Below are 20612 nucleotides of genomic sequence, written 5' to 3'. Positions count from 1 at the left end.
GGGAAGTTTTCTTCTATAATTTTGTTGAATATATTTTCTGGACCTTTGATCTGCAATTCTTCTCCTTCTTCTACCCCTATTATTCTTAGATTTGGTTTTTTTTATTGTGTCACACATTTCCTGACTGTTTTGTGATGAGAATTTGTTGGATTTGCTGTTTTCTTTGGTCAGAGCGTTTAATTTCTCTATGGTGTCCTCAGAGTCTGAGATTCTTTCTTCTATCTCTTGTATTCTGTTGGTTATGCTTGTTTCTGAAGTCTCTGTTCGTTTACCTAGATTTTCCATAGCTAGCCGGCCCTCGGCTTGTGATTTCTTCATTGACTCCATTTCAGTTTTCAAATCTTGAACTGTTTTCATTACCTGTTTGATTGTTTTTTCTTGGTTTCCCAGAATTTCATTTATGGATTTACTCATTTCTTCAAACCTTTTGGTATATTTCTCTTCAATTTCTTTACTCATTTCCTCAATCTTTTTGTTATACTTATCTTCCATTTCTTTACGGCAGATTTTCACCTCTTGTTTAAGTTCCTCTATTATTTTCATAAAGATCCACTTAGAGTCAATTTCTTCTATTTCTTCTGGAGTAGGGTGTTCAATTCTTCTAGTTTCATGCTTCCTGGATTCTGGAGATGTCATGTTGCCTTTCAGGTTGTTGGAGGAATTCTTGCATTGGCGCCTGCCCATCTCCTCCTCTCTGGATGAAACTCCTCAGCACTCTCTGGATAGAACTCCTCAGCACTCTCTGGATAGAACTCCTCAGAACTGCAGCAGGGATACCTGGTATTTCCAGGACCCAGGAGACAAAAGGGCGGCAGCAGTGGGGGCAGGGAGGGGTCCCGTCGGACACCGAAGCCCCTGCCGCAGAAGCTGAGGGGGGAGGGGCTGTGCTCTCTTCTGGGACAGAGCGCCCAGGCGAGCACCCACTCACCTCTCTGGATAGAACTTCTCAGTACTGCAGCAGGGCTAGCTGGTGTTTCCAGGACCCAGGAGAAAAAAGGGCTGGTTTTGCTCCACTTTATTTAAATTTTTTTATTTATAACCTGCCTTTCCTGATTTATTTGCATCAGTATAGAATGTAGGGTCTCCAGTTATTGGTGTGTCCCACACAATGCAAGGAAGGATCCAATTAATTCTCTTTATAAGTTTAATTCTCTTAATTTTGAGATAGTTGTTACTAAACTCTTCCAAAAATATTACAAGCTCTTTGTCAGGTTTTTTTTTTTATAATTTGTCCATTTTACTATTCTTAAAAGATACTATTACTTCATTGGGTCTATTTTTGTTAATTAACAAAGTCTCAATTTTATGATTAACTCAGAGACCTTTTTAATACATTTTTAATTTTTATTTGGTTTATGTGGTAAAAAGATTTATTTTAAGATAATGTTTCTTGTATTAAAATTTTTGTAGGGGAATGTTTGGAGGGTAATATGACCAGAATGTAGTTAAGATTTGGATCCACACAATCCACATGTGTCTTTTGTAATTTTGAAATTAAAGATAATTTTTCCAGCTTCATCTATAATTCCCTGGAACTCTTTAAGTCTTCATCACCATCTAAGGTTTTGCTTAAATTAATCAGATCATCAGTACCTATCTCAATAGTGTGCCATAGATGGGGAATGTCTCCTTGCAATCTTTGGATGTCATTAAGAGTCTGCAATCTATCTCACCTAATTTGCACCTTTTGGGTCTAATTTTCTGTAAACCTATTTTATAGCCTAAATATTAATAGAATTGTCTCTTTGTATTTTTTTTCAGGAGCATTTTGTAATCACCAATAAGGCAAAGCTTTCTTTATTTCTTCAAACATTCTTTCTAAAAATATCTATATTTGAATCGGATAGTAAAATGTCATCTATATAACAGTCAATTATAGATTGAGGAAACTGTGTACATATCATTTCCAATGACTGACTTACAAAATATTGGCACAAGGTGGGACTATTTAACATTCCCTGTGGAAGAATCTTCCATTGATATCTCTTGGCAGGCTAAGAATTATTATAAGTAGGAACTGTGAGGGAAAATTTTTCTCTGTCATTTTCTTGTAAGAGTATAATGAAGAAACAATCTTTTAAATCAATAACTAGAAGAAGCCATTCTTTAGGCAATGGGGAAGGTAAAGTGTAGTGAGCCTATTGACTGAATCACCTTATTAATGACTCTTAGATCTGTTACCATTCTCCATTTTCCAGATTTATTTTTAACAACAAATATAGGGGAATTCCAAGGGCTGGTTGATTCTTCAATATGCTGTTCATCTAGTTGCCCCTGTACCAGCTGTTCTAAAGTCTGCAGTTTCTCTGTTGTTAAGGGCCATTGCCTAACCCATATAGGTCTCTTAGTCAACCATTTTAAAGGTAGGGCCTTTAGTAACTTTGAGAATTCACCAGTTGTTGTTCTGTGTTTTTGCACAGCCTGAATGGTCCATGACTTTTTTTTATAGTGTCTTATAATATCCTTCCCAGAAATGTGAATTGGTTTATGGTCTGTTTCTGAGACTGGAGGAATGTTAATCTGGATATTCCATTGCTGCAGCAGATCACGACCCACAGATTCACTGCTATATTAGTCACATAAGGCCTCAACTTTCCTCTCTGCCCTCCTGGTCCTATGCATTAAGCCTATCTCAAGGTTTGTTTTGCCTGAGATAGAATTCCAATTCCTAGCAACTGAACATCTGCCTCCTGAAGAGGCCAATTCTGATGCCATGATTCTAGAGTAATAATAGTCACATCTACACCTATGTCTAATAATCCTTCAGTTATAATATTATTTATTTATACTCTCAGCTTTGGTCTTTGATCATTTATATATATATATCTGCCAAAATATGTTTCTAGATTCTACTGGAATTTTTTGATTCATCTTCCAGAGCAGTATGTTTTTTTACAAAAGGCACTGGATTTTCTAATTTTCCTCAGAAGATATGTTCTCCACAGTGACCATGAATGACTGAACCACGTTCAACCTGGGTGCCTACATGAGGCCTCCCAAGGAGTTTCCAGACAGTAACAAGTTGCCTTGTTTGTCTCTTTTTGGTCTACATTCATTGGTCCAAAGTCGGCCTTTTCCACATCTTCTGTATAATCCAGAAGGTTGGACCTTCTATATGGGTCATTCCCTGAAGAAAGATTATTTCTAGGAATGCCCTGTTTATAACTCCTTCTAAGATGTTTCAACATATGAAAATCAATCAATGTAATTCATCATATAAATAAACTGTAAGAGAAATATATGTGATCATCTCATTAAATGCCCCCAAAGCCTTTGACAAAATCTAACACCTCTTCATGATAAAGGTCCTGGAGAGATCAGAGATACAATGGACATACCCAAACATAATAAAGAAAAATTATAGCAAGTCTATAGCCAACATCAAATTAAATGGAGAGAAACTCAAAGCAATTCCATTAAAAATCAGGAGCAAGACAAGGCTGTCCACTCTCTCCATATCTATTCAATATAGTACTTAAAATTCTAGCTAGAGTAATAAGACAATAAAACTAAATCAAGGAGATACAAATTAGAAAGGAAGAAGTCAAAGTATCATTATTTGCATATGATATGGTAGTGTACATACGCTCAAAATTCTACCAGGGAACTCCTACAGCTGATATACACCTTCAGTGAAGTGGCTGGATACAAAATTAACTAAAAAAAGATCAATAGCTCTCATAAACAAATGACAGACTGAGAAAAAAATCAGGAATAGCTACAAATAATATAAAATATTTTGGTGTAACTCTAACTAAGTAAGTGAAAAACTTATATGAAACAAATCAAGGATTTGAAGAAAGAAATTGAAGAAGATATCAGAAGCTGGAAAGATCTCCCATGCTCATTGACCAGTAGGATTAATATAGTAAAAATGGCCATCCTACCAAAAACTATCTACAGATTCAGTGCAATCCCCATCAAAATTACAACACAGTTCTTTAGATCCTGAAAGGACAAAATGCAACTGTATATTTATAAAAATTGTGTAATGTTGTCTTAAAAACAGACATGTTGATCAATAGAATCACATCAAAGACCAAGATAAAAATCCACATACCTATGGACACCTGATTTTTGATTTTAAAAAAAAATCCAGAAATGTACAATGGAAAAAAAGAAATTATCTTCAACAAATGGTGGTGTTCTAACTGGATGTCTGCATGCAAAAACAGTTCAAATATATCCATATCTATCACCCTGCACAAAACTCAAGTCCAAGCGGATCAAAGACCTCAACATGAAACCAGATACACTGAAACTGATAGGAGAGAAATGGGGACTAACCTTGGATGCATTGGCACAGAAGATGGCTTCCTGAACAGAATCCTGATAGCATGGGCACTAAAATTGACAACTAATAAATGGAACTTCATGAAACTGAAAGCTTCTGTAAGGCAAAGAACACCATCAGTAAGAAAAATGGCAGCCTACAGAATGGAAAAAGATTTTCACCAACTGCACAAGCCAAAGAGGGCTAAGTTCCAAAATACATAAAGAACTCAAGAAACCAGACTTCAATGACCCAAATGATCCAATTAAGAAATGGGGTACAGATCTAAACAGAGAATCCTCAAAAGAAGAATTTCAAATGGCCGAAAAGTATTTAAAGAAAGGATCAACACCCTTAGCTATCAGGGAGGGAAACACAAATCAAAACGACTCTAAGATTCTGTCTTACACTTGTCAGAGTGTCTAAGATCAATAACACAGGTAACAACTCATACTGGCAAGGATGTGGAGAAAGGGGACATGCCTCCATTGCTAGCGAGAATGTAAACACATACAGACACTGTGGAAATCGATATGCCAGTTTCTAAATGGAAGAAAGAAAGCATCTTCAGCAAATGATGTTGGCAGAACTGGATGTCAACCTGTAGAAGAATGAAAATAGATCCATATCTATCACCATGCACAAAACTCAGGTCCAAATGGATTAAAGACATCAACATTAATCTGTCCACTTTGAACCTGATAGAAGAGAAAGTGGGAAGTAGTCTACAAGATATAGGCACAGGAGACCACTTCCTAAGTAGAACCCCAGGAGCACAGACAATAAAGGCAACTTTGAATAAATGGGACCTCTTAAAACTGAGAAGCTTCTGTAAAGCAAAGGACACTGTCATTAAGATAAAAAGGCAACCTACTGATTGGGAGAAGATCTTCACCAACCCCGCAACAGACAAAGGTCTGATCTCCAAAATATATAAAGAACTCAAGAAACTAGATTTTAAAATGCTAATTAACCCAATTAAAAAATGGGGCTCGGAACTGAACAGAGAATTCTCAACTGAAGAAGTTCAAATGGCCAAAAGACACTTAAGGTCATGCTCAACCTCCTCAGCAATCAGGGAAATGTAAATCAAAACAACTTTGAGATACCATCTTACACCTGTCAGAATGGCTAAAATCAAAAACACCAATGATAGCCTTTGCTGGAGGGGATGTGAAATAAGGGGAACACTCATCCATTGTTGGTGGGAATGCAAACTTGTGCAACCACTTTGGAAATCAGTGTGGCGGTTTCTCAGGAAATTCGGGATCAACCCACCCCAGGATCCAGCAATACCACTCCTGGGAATATATCCAAGAGATGCCCTATCATACTACAAAAGCATTTGTTCAACTATGTTCATAGAAGCATTTGTAATAGCCAGAACCTGGAAACAACCTAGATGCCCCTCAATGGAAGAATGAATAAAGAAGGTGTGGAATATATATGCATAAGAGTACTACTCAGCGGTAAAAAACAATGACATCTTGAATTTTACATGCAAATGGATGGAAATAGAAAACACTATCCTGAGTGAGGTAACCCAGACCCAAAAAGATGAATGTGGTATGTACTCACTCATTAGTGGATTCTAGCCATAAATAAAGGACATTGAGCCTATATCTTGTGATCCTAGAGAAGCTAAATAGGAAGGTGAACCCAAAGAAAAACATGCAGTTATCCTCCTGGATATTGGAAGTGGACAAGATTGCCAGGCAAAATTTGAGAGCTTGGGGGTGGGGGTGGGGCAGGGGTAAGGGGAGATGGGGAGATGGGGAGAGAGAAGTGAGAAGGGAAGGATGGGGAGAGATTGGGGGAATGGGATGGTTGGGATGGAGGAAGAATGGATATGGGAGCAGGGAAGTAAATATCTTAATTAAGGGAGCCATTTTAGGGTTGGCAAGAGACTTGACTCTAGAGGGGTTCCCAGGTGTCCAAGGAGATGTCCCCAGCTTGTTCCTTGAGCAGCTGAGGAGAGGGTGCCTGAACTAGCCCTATCCTATAGCCACACTGATGAATATCTTGCCTATCATCATAGAACCCTCATCTGGTGATGGATGGAGATAGAGACAGAGAACCATACTGGAGCACTGGACTGAGCTCCCAAGGTCCTTATGAGGAGCAGAAGGAGAGAGAACACAATCAAGGAAGTCAGGACCGCGAGGGGTGCGCCCACCCACTGTGATGGTGGGGTGATCTAATGGTAACTCACCAAGGCCAGCTGGACTGGGACTGATGGAGCATGTGATCAAACCTGACTCTCTGAACATGGCTGACAAGGAGGGCTGACTGAGAAGCCAAGGAAAATGGCACTGGGTTTTGATTCTACTGCATGTAATGTCTTTGTGGGAACCTAGTCTGTTTGGATGCTCACCTTCCTAGACTTGGATGGAGGGGGGAGGACCTTGGACTTCCCACAGGGCAGGGAACCCTAACAGATCTTTGGACTGGATAGGGAGGGGGAGGGGCAGCAGGAGGGAGGAGGAGGGAAATAGGAGGAGGTGAAAATTTTTTAATAATAATAAAAAATTAAATAAACAAGTTGGAAACTGATCTACCTCAAGACCCAGCTTGGGCATATACCCAAAGGACTCTCCACCTTACCACAAGGATGCTTGCTTAACTGTGTTCATAAAGGTTTTAGTCATAGTAGCCAGAAGCTAAAAACCACCTAGATGTCCTTCAACTGATAATGAATAAAGAAAATAAGGTACATTTACACAATGGAGTGCTACACAGCAGTTTTTTAAAAATGACATCGTGGTGGAGAGGTGGTGGCACACACCTTTAATCCCAGCACTCGCGAGGCAGAGAAAGATGGATCTCTGTGAGTTCGAAGTCAGCCTGGTCTACGAGAGCTAGCTCCAGGATAGGCTTAAAAAACTAATAATAATAATAATAATATAAAATGAAATCGTGAAATTTGGAGGCAAACGGATGGAACTAGGGACAAAATCCTAAAAGAGGTAATCCAGCCCATAAAGACAAAGAAGGTGTGTACTCACTCATACGTGGATATTGGCTGTTAAGTGATACCTATGCTAACTCCACAGACCCAGAGAAGCTAAGTAACAAGGAGGGCTCAAGAGGGGACAAATGGATCTCCTAGAAGGAGGAAATGGAATATATTTTGCAGATGGACTGTGCAGGTGGGGATGGGAGCAGATGCAGAGGCCCATAGCCAAACATTAGGCAGAGTTAGCCCAAGTTGGAAGTCTCCACTGGGTCCCCCTTGGAGCTCGGGGAACCCCATGTAAGAGGGGAGAAGGAATTGTGGGAGCCAGAAAGCAAGGCCTGTGGAATCAACTAAGCGAGACTCTTGGGGCTCACCAAGACTGACGTAACTATCAGGGAGCCTGCATGGTTCTGTGCTAGATCTCCTGCATACATGTTGTTTGCTGACTTGGTGTTTGCGGGGGACTCCTGACAGTGGGAATAGAGGTCTCTGACTTTTTTGCTGATTTGAACACCCTTTTCCTCCTTCTGGGTTGCCTCATCCAGCCTTGACATGAGGTTTTGTGCCTGGTCTTACTTTATTCTGTTGATATCCCAGTTGATATCCCTGGGAGGTCTGTTCTTTTCTGGGGGGAGATGGGAGAGGCCTAGTGGATCTAGAGGAGAGAAGAGGTGGGGGAAACTGGGAAGAGTGAAGGGAAGGGAAGCTGCAGTCAAGGATGTATTATATGAGGGAATAAATAAAAATTAAAAAACAAACTAGACGTTGAGAGAGGAGTGTGGGGATTTGGAGGAGTCAGAGTGTGTGGTAAGGATGAATATGATCAAATGCATTGTACACATGAATAAAATCCTCAAAGAATAATTTTTTAAAATATTTATTTATTATGTATACAATATTCTGTCTGTATGTATGCCTGCAGGCCAGAAGAGGGCACCAGACCTCATTACAGATGGTTGTGAGCAGCCATGTGGTTGCCGGGAATTGAACTCAGGACCTTTGGAAAAGCAGGCAATGCTCTTAACCTCTGAGCCATCTCTCCAGCCCCCAAAGAATAAATTTTAAAAATTTAAAAGATCTCTCTAGGTGCTGGAGAGATGGTTCAATAGTTGAGAACACTGTCTGCTCTCCCAGAGGAGTCAGGCTCAATTCCTAGCTACCACAGAGTGGCTCAGTACTGTCTGTAACTCCAGTTCCAGGGGATCCAACATCCTCACACAGTTATACATGCAGAAAAAAAACACCAATGCACATAAAAATAAAAATAAATCAATCGTTTTTAAAAGGATCTCTCCAAGGGCAGGAGAGCTCGCTCATCAGTTAAGGCCACTGACTGCTTTTCCGGAAGACGCACCCACAAAGTGGCTCACAGCTGCCTATAATAACTGCAGTTCCAGGGGATGGGGCTGCTTCCTCTAACTTCCGTGGACACCTACATGCTGCGTATACAGACTGGCTGGCCAACGAATCGCACACATAAAAAAAAAAAAAACCACAACTTTAAAAAGAAAGAAGATGTTGTTAGAATTCAAACAACTGAGCTGTTATGCAGCTCCGTTGGTGGTGCTTGCTCTCCATGAAGCCCGGGATTTGATCCAAAACACTGCATCAAACAAGTTACAGGGGTGCATACAGCCCAGCACTCAGGAGGTGGAGGCAGAGGGGTCTGGGTTCAAGGTCATCAGCTATGGAGTGAGGTCAAGACTAGTGTGGGGTGCATGAAATCTTATCTCAAGAAAATGGTGGCTTACCTCTAAATGTCATGGCTCACACCTGTAATCCCAGCCCTGGGAAGCCTGAGGCTGGAAGGTTGCTGTGATTGAGGAGGGCACCCGGGAGGTAAAGGAGGTAGAAGCACCTGCTGCTGAGCCTGAGAACCTCAGGCTGGCCTCCGACCGCGGCTTGAGTGTCGCACTCACCCATGTACACACAACACCAGATTAAATCCTTAAAATGATAGAGTAATAAGCAAACAAAATATAACATACAAATTTTAAAAATAAAACATTCAACAACTGCAAACTGAACTTTAAAACCATGTAAGTCAAGACAAATGCTGAGAGAGAGAGAGAGGCCGCTAATGTTGCAGCTTTAATATGAAATACCAGTTCCCAGAATCACATTAAACCTGAGTGTGGGGTTTTTGTTTGGCTTTTTTCCTGTTCAGTAACGCCCATCCCAGGCTCTAGCATCTCTGTTGGAACTGGCACATCCTCATGACTGTCATTTTATGTGAAGGTTTGTGTCTGGCACTAGGTTCATAGATGCTGGGCTCCTGCCTCCCTTGCGGGTAGAGACCTGGAGAATTGGAGTGGGGGGGCATCAACAGAAAGAGAGGTCAGGACAGAAAAGAGAGGAAGAGGCTGCTGGAGGTCATTATCTGACCGGGAGGGGTGGTGCTCCACTAGGGAGGGGTGGTGCTCCACTAGCTGGTCAGTGTCCCATTTCCCAAAGCATTAGGAGCCACCCACCTCTGGTCCTGGCTCTTGGCCTCTTTTTCCATTAACAGATTGCCCTGCCCAGCTGTGTCATCCATGTCTGGCTGTGCCAGCTGAGCCAGGGCACCTGGTGGGGGAAGCCTGCTTCCCTGCCTCTTGCTGACCCCTGGCCTGGGACCCGGCATGGGGGCCAGGAGTGGATCCTGGGTGTTAACCACAAATGGTCTTGTCTCCCCTGCCCAAATGTCAGGAAGAGGGACACAGCAACAGAAAGGGATAGGAAACCAATATTCAGAGATGAGAGACAGAGAGAAAAGACAGACAGACAGGGAGAGCGAAAAACAGGGAAAGCCAGAGACAGACACACAGAAAAAGAAAAATCAGAGAGAGGTGGATAAAAAGAGCGACAGTACAGACACCAACAGAGAGAGACCCGGTGCACAGGAGGTAGAGACAGAGAGATGGGGACAGAGAGATGGGGAAAGAAATGCTGACGACAGACTCTGAGAGGTCCTGTGAGGGCTGACAGCTAGCTCACAAGGGAGAATTTTAAAAGCAGACAAGGCTGGGAGGAGAGATGAGGAAGGAGACACAGATATGATGAGTGAGTGAGTGTGGCACAGAGAAAAGGAAATCAGGAACCCTTGCTCCAGAAGAGCAGCTCCGAGCTGGTGAGAAGCCAGGTGTCAGGAGGGCCTCCCTGCCCTGAGGACCCCTCCCCATCCTTGGGGCCAGGGAGGGAGGGAGTGGCACTGGGCACTGGGTGGGGGGTGTTCTGGGGGTGGAGGGGAGGGGAGACAGGAAGAGTGAGTGCTGGGGCCCAGACTGACAGGAACCTCACTGCCAGGGAATGTGCCCCAGGGACCAGTGGGTGGTTATATCACCAGGTGCCAGAGCAGAGGAGGAGGTGGCGGCTGGAAAGCTCAGACCAGCTTGAGGAGTCTACAGCTCTATTGGGAGCCAGACCCCACCACCCACTACCCAGGGGACCCAGGGACAGTGGCAGGTGAGGCCTGGGGAGGGGGTCTCAGTGGGTAAGGGAGGAGAGGGGCTGGGCTGGCTCTGTCTTATCTTGGTTTCACCCTGCCTATAGGTTTCAGTCCTAGCTATCCACACTCAAAGGACTGTAAGATGCTTGCAGTCCTCCCCTGCACTGCTGGCCCCTGGGTGCTAAGGGTGAGGCTGCCCAGCCCCCTGATAAATGTCTTCTGGGGAAACTGAGCAGAGAAGGCCAGGAAAGTGGATCAGAACTCTCTCTAGAATAGGCATCTCCAGAATCACCTAGGCCTCTCCAATTTCTTACCAGGTGCAGCGGTCATGGCGAGGGTAATGCATCCTTGGAAGTGGACGATAGCCACCCTGATTGCAACCCTGGCTCTTGGAATCTCAGGTAACTAGAGTCCCTAAGTGTGTGTGAGGGACTGCCTCTGTAGACCAGGTGAATGTATGATTGTGTCTGTGTGGTTACACAATTGAATATGGGTTCCATAGCTGTGTGTGAACTGGAGAGAAGGTAAGGGCTTCTATTTTATTTATTTATTTATTTATTTATTTATTTATTTATTTTTGAGGCAGAGTCTCACCGTGTGGCTCAGGCTGGTCTAGAACTCACTATCTAGACCAGGCTGACCTTGAACTTGTGGCCAGTCCTCTCATACCTGACTCCTAAGGGCTAGGATTGCAGCTGCATGCCATCATGTGTTTTTGCTTTGGTTTTGTTTTGGATTTTATTTATTTTATTGTTTTAGCATGAATTTTGCATTAAGCATGCCTGGTACCCAAGGAGACCAGAATGGACGTCAGCTCTCCTGGAACTGGAAACGCAGGTGGTTGTGAGCCGTCATTGTACCCGGGTCTCCTGCAAGAGAGCCTTCTACCAGACCCCTTATTTTTAGTTTTTGGAATATAATCGCACTTTGTAGCCCAGACTGGTCTAGAGCATGCTCTGTAGCCTGCACTGTCCTGGAACCCTGAAGCCCTGCCTGGCTTTGAATTCTAGTCAGTCTTTCAGCTTCAGCCTCCCACGTTCTGGATTACAGGTGTGAGCAAGTGTGACTGACTCGTGTGTGGCTCTTCCCCATCAAGTGGCTGTGCGTGGCAGACAGTGCTAACCCTCGGAGGCTTTGTGACCTTGTTTGGTGCTGTAACTGTGTGGGTGCACACTCCAGATTGGTGCATCTGGCCCGGGGTGCCTCTTTTGCACGCCAGTCTCTATGTCTGGAATGTGGTGCAGCTCTGTTCATCACTGTAGATACACAAGACCCTAGTGTTTGTAGACAACCCCTTTTACATGTGAGGGTGTGTCTCTGACAGTATTTGTGATCTTTACATTTGAGGGGCTGTGTGTTTGGATGTGCGCTCATGCAGCTGTATCTAGGGCTGCTGACCCTGCTTAAAGGCACTGAGTGAGAAGTGACTGCAGAAGGTGGGTGCAGCCACTGGGATGATTCTCTTGCACTGTGCCAAGCTGTGAAGAGAACATAAATGTCCTTTAAGTATGGCATGTCGGTATGTCCATGTGCAGAAGCGTGTGCCGTATTCCCATCCACACGTGCCTGCCTGTCACTCAGATGCTGGTCAGGTGTATGAGCTCCTGAGGGACTGACCACCTGACACTTGGGGGCGGGTGCATTGGGGCACAGTAAGTGCGTTCCTTGGAATGTGTCTGTGGGTGTATAGAACACTGAGGTCTCCCTTCTCTGGGTCCTTGGCAGGAACAAGACCAGCGTCTGGACTATGGGGGATGGGGGATGGCGACAGTATGCAGACACGTCTTTACGGGAATTCAAAAATGACCCCTGCTGTATCCCTCCAGAGTCCCCTTTTCCTGTCCTCCTCCCCAAGCTCCATCCAAGAGCTCTGACTCCACCCACTGTCCTCAACTGAGTCCCCAGTTTTCCCCGACTTTTCACTAGGCTTCCGAGCTCAGCTCCACCTTTCAAAGCCGGGGCTCTTTGTGGGACTGATCACCCAAGGGACCTTGGCCTCTCCTCTTCCTAAATTCCAAGTCCTCAGCCTCTCAGGTCTTAAACGTGCCATCCTGGTGCCTCAGCCTCCTGAATAGGTGGGTGACAGGCTTGTGACACTGGGCTTGGCTTGACTCCACTTCTGGAAACTAGGTACCAAACCTCAAGCCGACTCTGTCCTTAAGGGCTCTTGTGCCCCCAGGTTACTTTCCTCCTCCCCAGGTAGCGTCAACCGAGCTCCAAGCAATGTCAGGAATCCCTGGGGCTCCCAAAGTCCAGGGAGCCAATGGAACTAGAAATCTGTCCTAAGCCCCAACTCCCTGGCTGAGTTGCCTTTCCGCTAGTTCTACAAGCTCCTTCCCTGAAGCCTTAACCCTGCCCACACGACTCTGACCCCGCCCCTACAGATCGCGCCACACCTGACTGACCTGGCCCCACCTCTACCGTCTTGGTCCAACTTCTACAGCTCTGACCCTACCCTTCCGTCCTAACCTCACCCCTGCACCTCTGTTATCTACATTCTAGGACCCAGTCCTTCAGCCCTCGCCCAGTCCTATAACCCCCGGCCTCACCTCCAAGTTGAAATTGGTTCCAATTTCTTATCTAAGAGCCTGGGGTCAGACTGATTGGTTCCAGTTCCTGACTCTGAAAGGGTACCCCTGCACCAGAGCCCCGCCCCTAGCCCATTCTCCACCACTCTTCCTAGAGCCTGTTCTTGCCGACGATGTTTCTGCTTGTGACAACCCCTCTGGCAACCGGCCCTCTGGGGCTAACAGAGACCTCAGCAGGGAGTCCGAGTCAGAGGAGGACTCCAGGTCGGACAGCAGCTCTCGCATCGTGAACGGGTCAGACTGTGAAAAGGACAAGCAGCCGTGGCAGGGCGCGCTACTGCTGGGACCCAACAAGTTGTACTGTGGGGCGGTGCTGATCAACCCACAATGGCTGCTCACAGCAGCGCACTGCAGAAAGCCGTGAGTACAGCTGGAGAAAGGGGGATGGGATGAAGCTGGGGACGGGAGAGGAGAGACCTGAGGAGGGGACTGGGAAGGAAGGGAGGGAGGGAGGGAGGGAGGGAGGGAGGGAGGGAGGGAGGGAGGGAGGGAGAGAGAGAGACTGGGTAAGTTCATAGATGAAAGGCAGAGAAGGAAGATGGGTGGAAGGAAAGAAGGATTCGTGGGCGGATGGGCATTTGGAAGGCGGATGGAAGGATGGAAGGATGAGAGGATAGATGGACACAACAGCATGAGGATTAGGTTAGCGCTGGTAAGAGGGTTGATCTGCGCCTGGGAGGTAAGGATCGGTGGAATTAAAAACTAAAAGGGCTACGTAGAGATAGATAAAGATTGCAATAGAGGTAAGGAAAGAGGTAAGGAGAGAGACAGAGGTGAAAAGATTATGTAGAGACATAGACATGTGGACCAGAGGTGAGATTGGGACCCATGAAGACAAAGATGAGGTTGGGAAGGGACTGGGTATAGGGCTTAGATTGGAGACTGGGATTGAACCTGGCTGGGCTGGCAATGGGGATAATTGAGTGGAGTTTGAGAGATGCATGGTTTAAGGTAAAATGGACTTAGGATTGGATCTAGAATAAAGAATAGTGGGAAGTGTGTTGGGTAAAGAGAAAGAGTTGGGCCAGGACCAGATACATAAGACAGATGGTGTAGATGGGTTTGTTTATGGAGTGAGAAACGGCTAAACACTTTGGGGTTGGCTTATTGTTTTGTCGTTATTTTACCATTTTTGAGAAAAGCTCTCGTGTAGGCCAGGGTGGTTTCAGACTAGCTGTGTAGCCAAAAATGACCTTGAACTCTGATCCTATGCCTTCATCTCCTAAGATCTAAGACTATCAGCCTGTGTTTCCAGGCCCTGATGAGATGGTTGCATTGGGTGCAGAGGATGATTTGATTATAGGCAAGACATAGACTTGGGGTGGAGAATGCTCACGCTGACAGTTGCCAGAGGTACATACTCAGGCTGCATTCAATGTGGGAGATAGAACGCAGATAGGCCAGAGCTGTGGTGGGGATGGGGGTGCACACAGGGTGCAGATAGACCAGGGCTGTGGTGGGATGGGGGTACACACAGGGTGCAGATAGACCAGAGCTGTGTGGGATGGGGGTGCACACAGAGTAGAGACAGATAGACCAGAGCTATGGTGGGGGTGGGGGTGCACACAGGGTGCAGATAGGCCAGAGCTGTGGTGGGATGGGGGTGCACACAGGGTGCAGATAGACCAGAGCTGTGTGGGATGGGGGTGCACACAGGGTGCAGATAGGCCAGAGTTGTGATGGGATGGGGATGGGGGTGCACACAGGATGCAGATAGACCAGGGCTGTGGTAGGGATGGGGGTGCACACAGGGTAGAGACGGATAGAGTAGAGTTAGGGGTGATGAAGGTGTGGAACTGGGTTCCGAATGGGTAGAGTTGGGGTTAAGACTGGAATATAGCTGGGTTGGGGACAGGGTTGAGTTGTGGATGAGGATGGGAGGTTCTGAGGTTGGGGATGCAATGAAGTTGGGTAGAAAATGGATAACACTGGGGTTGAGGATGGGTTAGAGCAGGGATGGGGACTGCCTTGGACAGGTGGTCAGAGTTCTGGGCTGGCAGTGATCGTTGCCACATTCCTCAGAGTCTTCAGAATCCGCCTGGGCCACCATTCCATGTCACCTGTCTACGAGTCCGGGCAGCAGATGTTCCAGGGAATCAAATCCATCCCCCACCCCGGTTACTCCCACCCTGGCCACTCCAACGATCTCATGCTCATCAAAATGAACAGAAAAATCCGTGGTTCTCACTCAGTGAAGCCCATCAAGATTGCGTCTAGCTGCCCCGCCCCGGGGACCAGGTGCACGGTGTCTGGCTGGGGGACCACAAGCAGCAGCCACAGTGAGTACACTGCTCCCTCCTGGTTCCCGCTCTCCCAGCTGACCTCGCCACATAGTGCAGGCTATCCTGGATCTCTGCGGCTTTCTATCACAGTCTCGCTAGGGCTCAGACAGCGGGCTTGCTCAAGCACACCCAGCTATGCTCCTCTCTCACCCTCTGCCCCTCACGATGCTCTTGTTCCGCAGATAACTTCCCCAAAGTCCTCCAGTGCCTGAATGTCACCGTGCTGAGTGAGGAGAGGTGCAGGAACTCCTACCCAGGACAGATAGACAAGACCATGTTCTGTGCTGGTGATGAAGAGGGCAGGGACTCCTGCCAGGTAAGCAGTGGGTGCAGCTCCATCTATCCAGAAACATGAGTGGTTGGCATCTATATATTTTATTCATGCGTATGCACTTCTGTCGCGGTGTGTGCATGGCGGTCGGGGGACAACACATAGAGGTCAGTTCTCTTCCTCCACTATGTGGGTTCTCAGGATTGGACTCAGACCACTGGGCTCGGCAGCTAGCACCTTTACCACTGAGCCATCTCATCAGCCCAGCAAGTGCACACAGATTACCTGGACTTTATTAACTCCCATGACCCTTATTTTCATAGAGTTCATGCTCCAGAGTACTGTTCTCTGATGGACACACATCTTGAACCTCCACATTCAGTTTTTGGTTTTCATATAGGAAAAAAAAATTTAAAAATGGAAAGAAGTGGGGCATGAGTTGTTATCTCAGATATGGGAGAGATCAGGAAGGATGACAGCCCAAGAGCCAGCCTAGGCTACAGAGTAAGTCCAAGGTTGGCCTGAGCAACATAGTGAGACCTCATCTTAAAACAAAAAGTAAAAGTGAAGCTAGGGGAGCTAGGGGTGTGGTTAGTGGTAGAGCCCTTGTATAGCGTGCTACAAGGCTTGAATTCTATCTCCTGCCTCACAAAACAGTAAATAAATAACCAAGGAGGTGGGATTAACATTAATAGTATATTATACTTAATTAAAATGTCATCTCTTTATGTTCTCAAGTAACATTTTTCAGACTTTAGTTAATATACAACAATTATCAATATACCACTCACACACACATCTAACACACAACGCCTTTTACTCTGAAAATCCATCTCAGTTTGCTAGATATACTCAACTACCCCATCACAGTTCAGATCTGGAAGGAGCCGTCAGGGCTGTTCCTTGTGGTCAAATAGGTTGTGCCCTGCACAAAGGTGCTACACCTCAGGGGTCCCCTTTACGTAATTCTGTCTTCAAGCCTGTGATGGGTAAATGTCTCATTGTAACAGAATTCATTAGATGATAGTCTTCTAATAAATGCTTATAAAATGTCATAAAAAAGAAAAAAGAAACCTGTTTTAAGTGTTTTAAGAAGAGTGTCTAGGAAGTGCTGAAGAAGCAGAAAGAAAACAGAATCCTATGGTCAGGACTAGAGAGGTGGCTCAGTCATTAAGAGCACGGGCTGTTCTTCCAAAGGTCCCAAGTTCTGTTCCTAGCACCCACATCTGTAACTCCAGCTTCAGGGAATCTGACACTTTCCTCTCAGGTACCTGTACTCACATACATATACCCACACACAAATTCACACATGTACACGCAATTTAACACAGTGGTTCTCAACCTTTGGGTCGTGACCCTCTGGGGTGAGAGGACCCTTTCACAGCGGTCACCTAAGACCATCCTGCATATCAGCTATTTGTGATTCAAAACACTAGCAAAACTGCAGTTCTGAAGTAGCAACAAAAATAACTTTATGGTTGGGGGTCACCACAACATGAGAAACTGTATTAAAGGGTTCAGCATTAAGAAGGTTGAGAATCACTAATTTTTTTTTTTTTCGAGATAGGGTTTCTCTGTAGCTTTGGTGCCTATCCTGGAACTAGCTCTTGTGGACCAGGCTGGCCTCGAACTCACAGAGATCTGCCTGTCTCTGCCTCCCAAGTGCTGGGATTAAAGGCATGCGCCACCACTGCCCGGCGAGAATCACTAATTTTACATGAGAAAAAAATCTTTTTAAAAAGGACAGTAACAACTTTTAGAAACTCCTTTGGTCGAGACACTTTACAAGTAGTGCTTTTTCAGGAAGCTCTATGGAGTCACTAGAAAAGACAATGCAAGGGCCAGTCTTTGTGGTGGCTGTGTGGAGGACTCCTTAGTCTGGATGTTATAGGCAGAGCATAAAACTCCTGGAGCCAGACTCACACAGGCTAAGGGCCCAGAAAAGTTCTGTGCAAAGGCAGCAAGGGAGCAACTGGACTGACTTAAAGAATGGAAAGGAATCATTATTTCTTGGGCACAGTTATATGGGGGGAAGCTGGGGTAGCGACTGGTGGATCTCTGAGGCTTGCTGGCCAGCTGGATCAGTAAGCTCCAGACCACTGAGGCTGTCTTCCAATCTCCACGTGTACACTCACACATGTACACGCACGCACGCACACACACACACACACGCACACACACACACACACACACACGCACGCAAGCACCAGCAACAATAACAGCAAACAGCTGCAAGACCAGCGGCGCTAATGACACCACGGTGATGGCTGACTGCGGGCGGGCTTCCTCTCAGGGCTCTAGCTCAGGCAGCAGCTCTTCTGAGCCTTGGTTTACAGCCTCAGAGAAATTGACCAGTGGACTTTCAGAGCTCAGGGCAAAGACTTAAAGGAAAACCATTGAGACAGCATCTAGGCCTGTTAGCATAGGACTGTCATCCCAGTTGTTCAAAAGGTTAAGGCAGGAGAATCACAAGTTCCAGTCCAGCCTGACCTTGTCTCAAAACAAACAGCAGAAATAAACAGAGGGAGGAGAAAGACAAGGAGGGCAGGGGAGAGAAAAGACAGAAAAAGCAGAAAGGAAGGGAGAAGGAAAGAAAGAAAGGAGAAAGGGAAGGGAGGGAAGCAAAGATAGGAGATGGATGGATAGATAGATGATAGATAGATAGATAGATAGATAGATAGGGATGGATAGATAGATAGATAGATAGATAGATAGATAGATAGATAGGGATGGATGGATAGATAGATAGATAGATAGATAGGGATGGATGGATAGATAGATAGATAGATAGATAGATAGATAGATAGATAGATAGATAGATAGATAGATAGATAGATGATAGATAGGGATGGATGGATAGATAGATAGATAGATAGATAGATAGATAGATAGATAGATAGATAGATAGATGATAGATAGGGATGGATGGATAGATAGATAGATAGATAGATAGGGATGGATAGATAGATAGATAGATAGATAGATAGATAGATAGATAGGGATGGATAGATAGATAGATAGATAGATAGATAGATAGATAGATAGATAGATAGGGATGGATGGATAGATAGATAGATAGATAGGGATGGATGGATAGATAGATAGATAGATAGATAGATAGATAGATAGATAGATAGATAGATAGGGATGGATGGATAGATAGATAGATAGATAGATAGATAGATAGATAGATAGATAGATGATAGATAGGTAGGTAGGTAGATAGATAGATAGATAGACAGACAGATAGATAGATAGATATGGATGGATGGATAGATAGATAGATAGATAGATAGATAGATAGATAGATAGATAGATAGAGATGGATGGATGGATGGATGGATGGATGGATGGATGGATGGATGGATAATGGGGAGATGGGAGGAGAGGAGACCGTCTAGGATCTTGTGAGGAGAGAGCAGACGAGGAAGCTGGCAGGGATGGAGCTGGGACGAGGTTAGGGTGTTGATTAGAGCCTGACTGGTGGGCTTTCTACAAGCTGAACCCAAAGTGAAATGCTAACAATGTCACCTCCTCCTCCTCCTCCTCCTCCTCCTCCTCCTCCTCCTCCTCTCTCTCTCTCTCTCTCTCTCTCTCTCTCTCTCTCTCTCTCTCTCTCTCTCTGTCTCTCTCTGCCTCTCTGTTTGATCTGCGTTGAATCCTGTCTGTCCTCTCCCCCTTTTCGTGCCTGCTTCCTGCGTCCCAACCCTTCTGCATCGATGCATGGTGCTGGGTGTCCTGTTCCTTCTCATTCTACCTGATCACATCCCTGCCCCCTTCCGTGTGCCTCCATTCTTCCCCAACAGGGTGATTCCGGGGGACCTGTGGTCTGCAATGGCCAGCTGCAGGGCCTTGTGTCCTGGGGTGATTTCCCCTGTGCCCAGCCAAACAGGCCAGGTGTCTACACCAACATATGTAAGTTCGTTAAGTGGATTGAGGATACCATCAAATCCAACTCATGAGCCACACCAGGACCCATCAGCCAGCATCATCCCACTACAATGAAGAACACTGCCATTGAAGATGCTGCGGACAGATGTCTCCTGACATCAAGATCCTCGTCCCAAATGGTGGACAGGCTCTGTTCCTATATCCAGACCCCAGGGACACTTCCTGGAATGACATGGGTTGGGCTGAAACCTCTCATCTTCAGTAAATCAATCCACAAACCCAGAGTTGAGCCTTTTCTGCAGCTATAACCCAGATTTAGACCCAGAAATAAAACCATGGGAAGAACCTCCTCGGTATGTCTCCTCCTGTGTCCTGCTGCTATGCGCAAGTGCTGTCTTAGATACTTTTCTATTGTATGCTAAGACACGAAGACAAAGGCAACTTAAAGAAAAAAGGAGCTTATATGTGGCTTACTGTTCAAAGAGTTAGAGTCCATGACCATTATGGGGTGGAACATGTCAGCAGGCAGGAGGCATGGTGCTGGAGCAGTAGCTGAGAGCTCACATCTTGAGACACAACCACAAGACAAAGGAGAAAGCTAACTGGGGGTGTCCCAGGCATTTAAAACCGCAGAGCCCACCACAGAAACACACCTTTCCCAACAACACTGTACCTCCTCATTCTTCCCAAACATCTCTACTAATTGAGGATCAAGCATTCAAATATATGAACCTGCGGTGACCATGCTCAGTCAAACTCACACCGGCTTCTCCTCCACAACAATGGACTTGCAAGGGGTCCTTTGGTGACTTTACATTTTCTTCACAAACAGTAACTCCCTTAGTTACTTTTCTATGTCTGTGGCCCAGCACCTGACAAAGGCAGCTTAAGGAGAAAGGATTCACTCTGGCTCACGGGTCCAGG

At 45.4% G+C, this 20612-nt stretch overlaps 1 protein-coding gene across 2 annotated transcripts; it reads left to right on the top strand.

The window, feature by feature from the left end:
- Positions 1–10310: 10310 nt before the first annotated feature.
- Positions 10311–20037, top strand: Klk5 (kallikrein related peptidase 5). 2 transcript variants are annotated; one of them, XM_085682786.2, is made up of 6 exons: positions 10311–10338; positions 10974–11057; positions 13340–13604; positions 15267–15523; positions 15709–15842; positions 19604–20037. In XM_085682786.2, the coding sequence occupies exons 2-6, from the start codon at positions 10985–10987 to the stop codon at positions 19757–19759; spliced, it is 885 nt and encodes a 294-aa protein (XP_085538912.2). In that variant the 5' UTR covers positions 10311–10338; positions 10974–10984; the 3' UTR covers positions 19760–20037. The 2 variants fall into 2 exon arrangements, with proteins under 2 accessions (XP_085538912.2, XP_085538910.2); XM_085682784.2 differs by lacking the exon at positions 10311–10338 and adding an exon at positions 10518–10673.
- The last annotated feature ends 575 nt before the right edge of the window (positions 20038–20612 follow it).

Source organism: Myodes glareolus, chromosome 24 (assembly GCF_982192425.1).
Source record: "Myodes glareolus chromosome 24, mMyoGla1.1, whole genome shotgun sequence".
Classification (NCBI taxonomy): Eukaryota; Metazoa; Chordata; class Mammalia; order Rodentia; family Cricetidae; genus Myodes; species Myodes glareolus.
Note: the sequence above shows the minus strand (reverse complement) of the source record. Positions and strands in the feature narration are given on the sequence as shown.

Excerpts from the sequence above, each read along its gene's own strand:
- Klk5 (XM_085682786.2), top strand. The coding sequence starts at position 10,985 with ATGGCGAGGGTAATGCATCCTTGGAAGTGGACGATAGCCACCCTGATT. Across the intron at positions 13,605-15,266 it reads GCAGCGCACTGCAGAAAGCC|AGTCTTCAGAATCCGCCTGG; the intron begins GTGAGTACAGCT and ends CACATTCCTCAG. Across the intron at positions 15,843-19,603 it reads AGGGCAGGGACTCCTGCCAG|GGTGATTCCGGGGGACCTGT; the intron begins GTAAGCAGTGGG and ends CTTCCCCAACAG.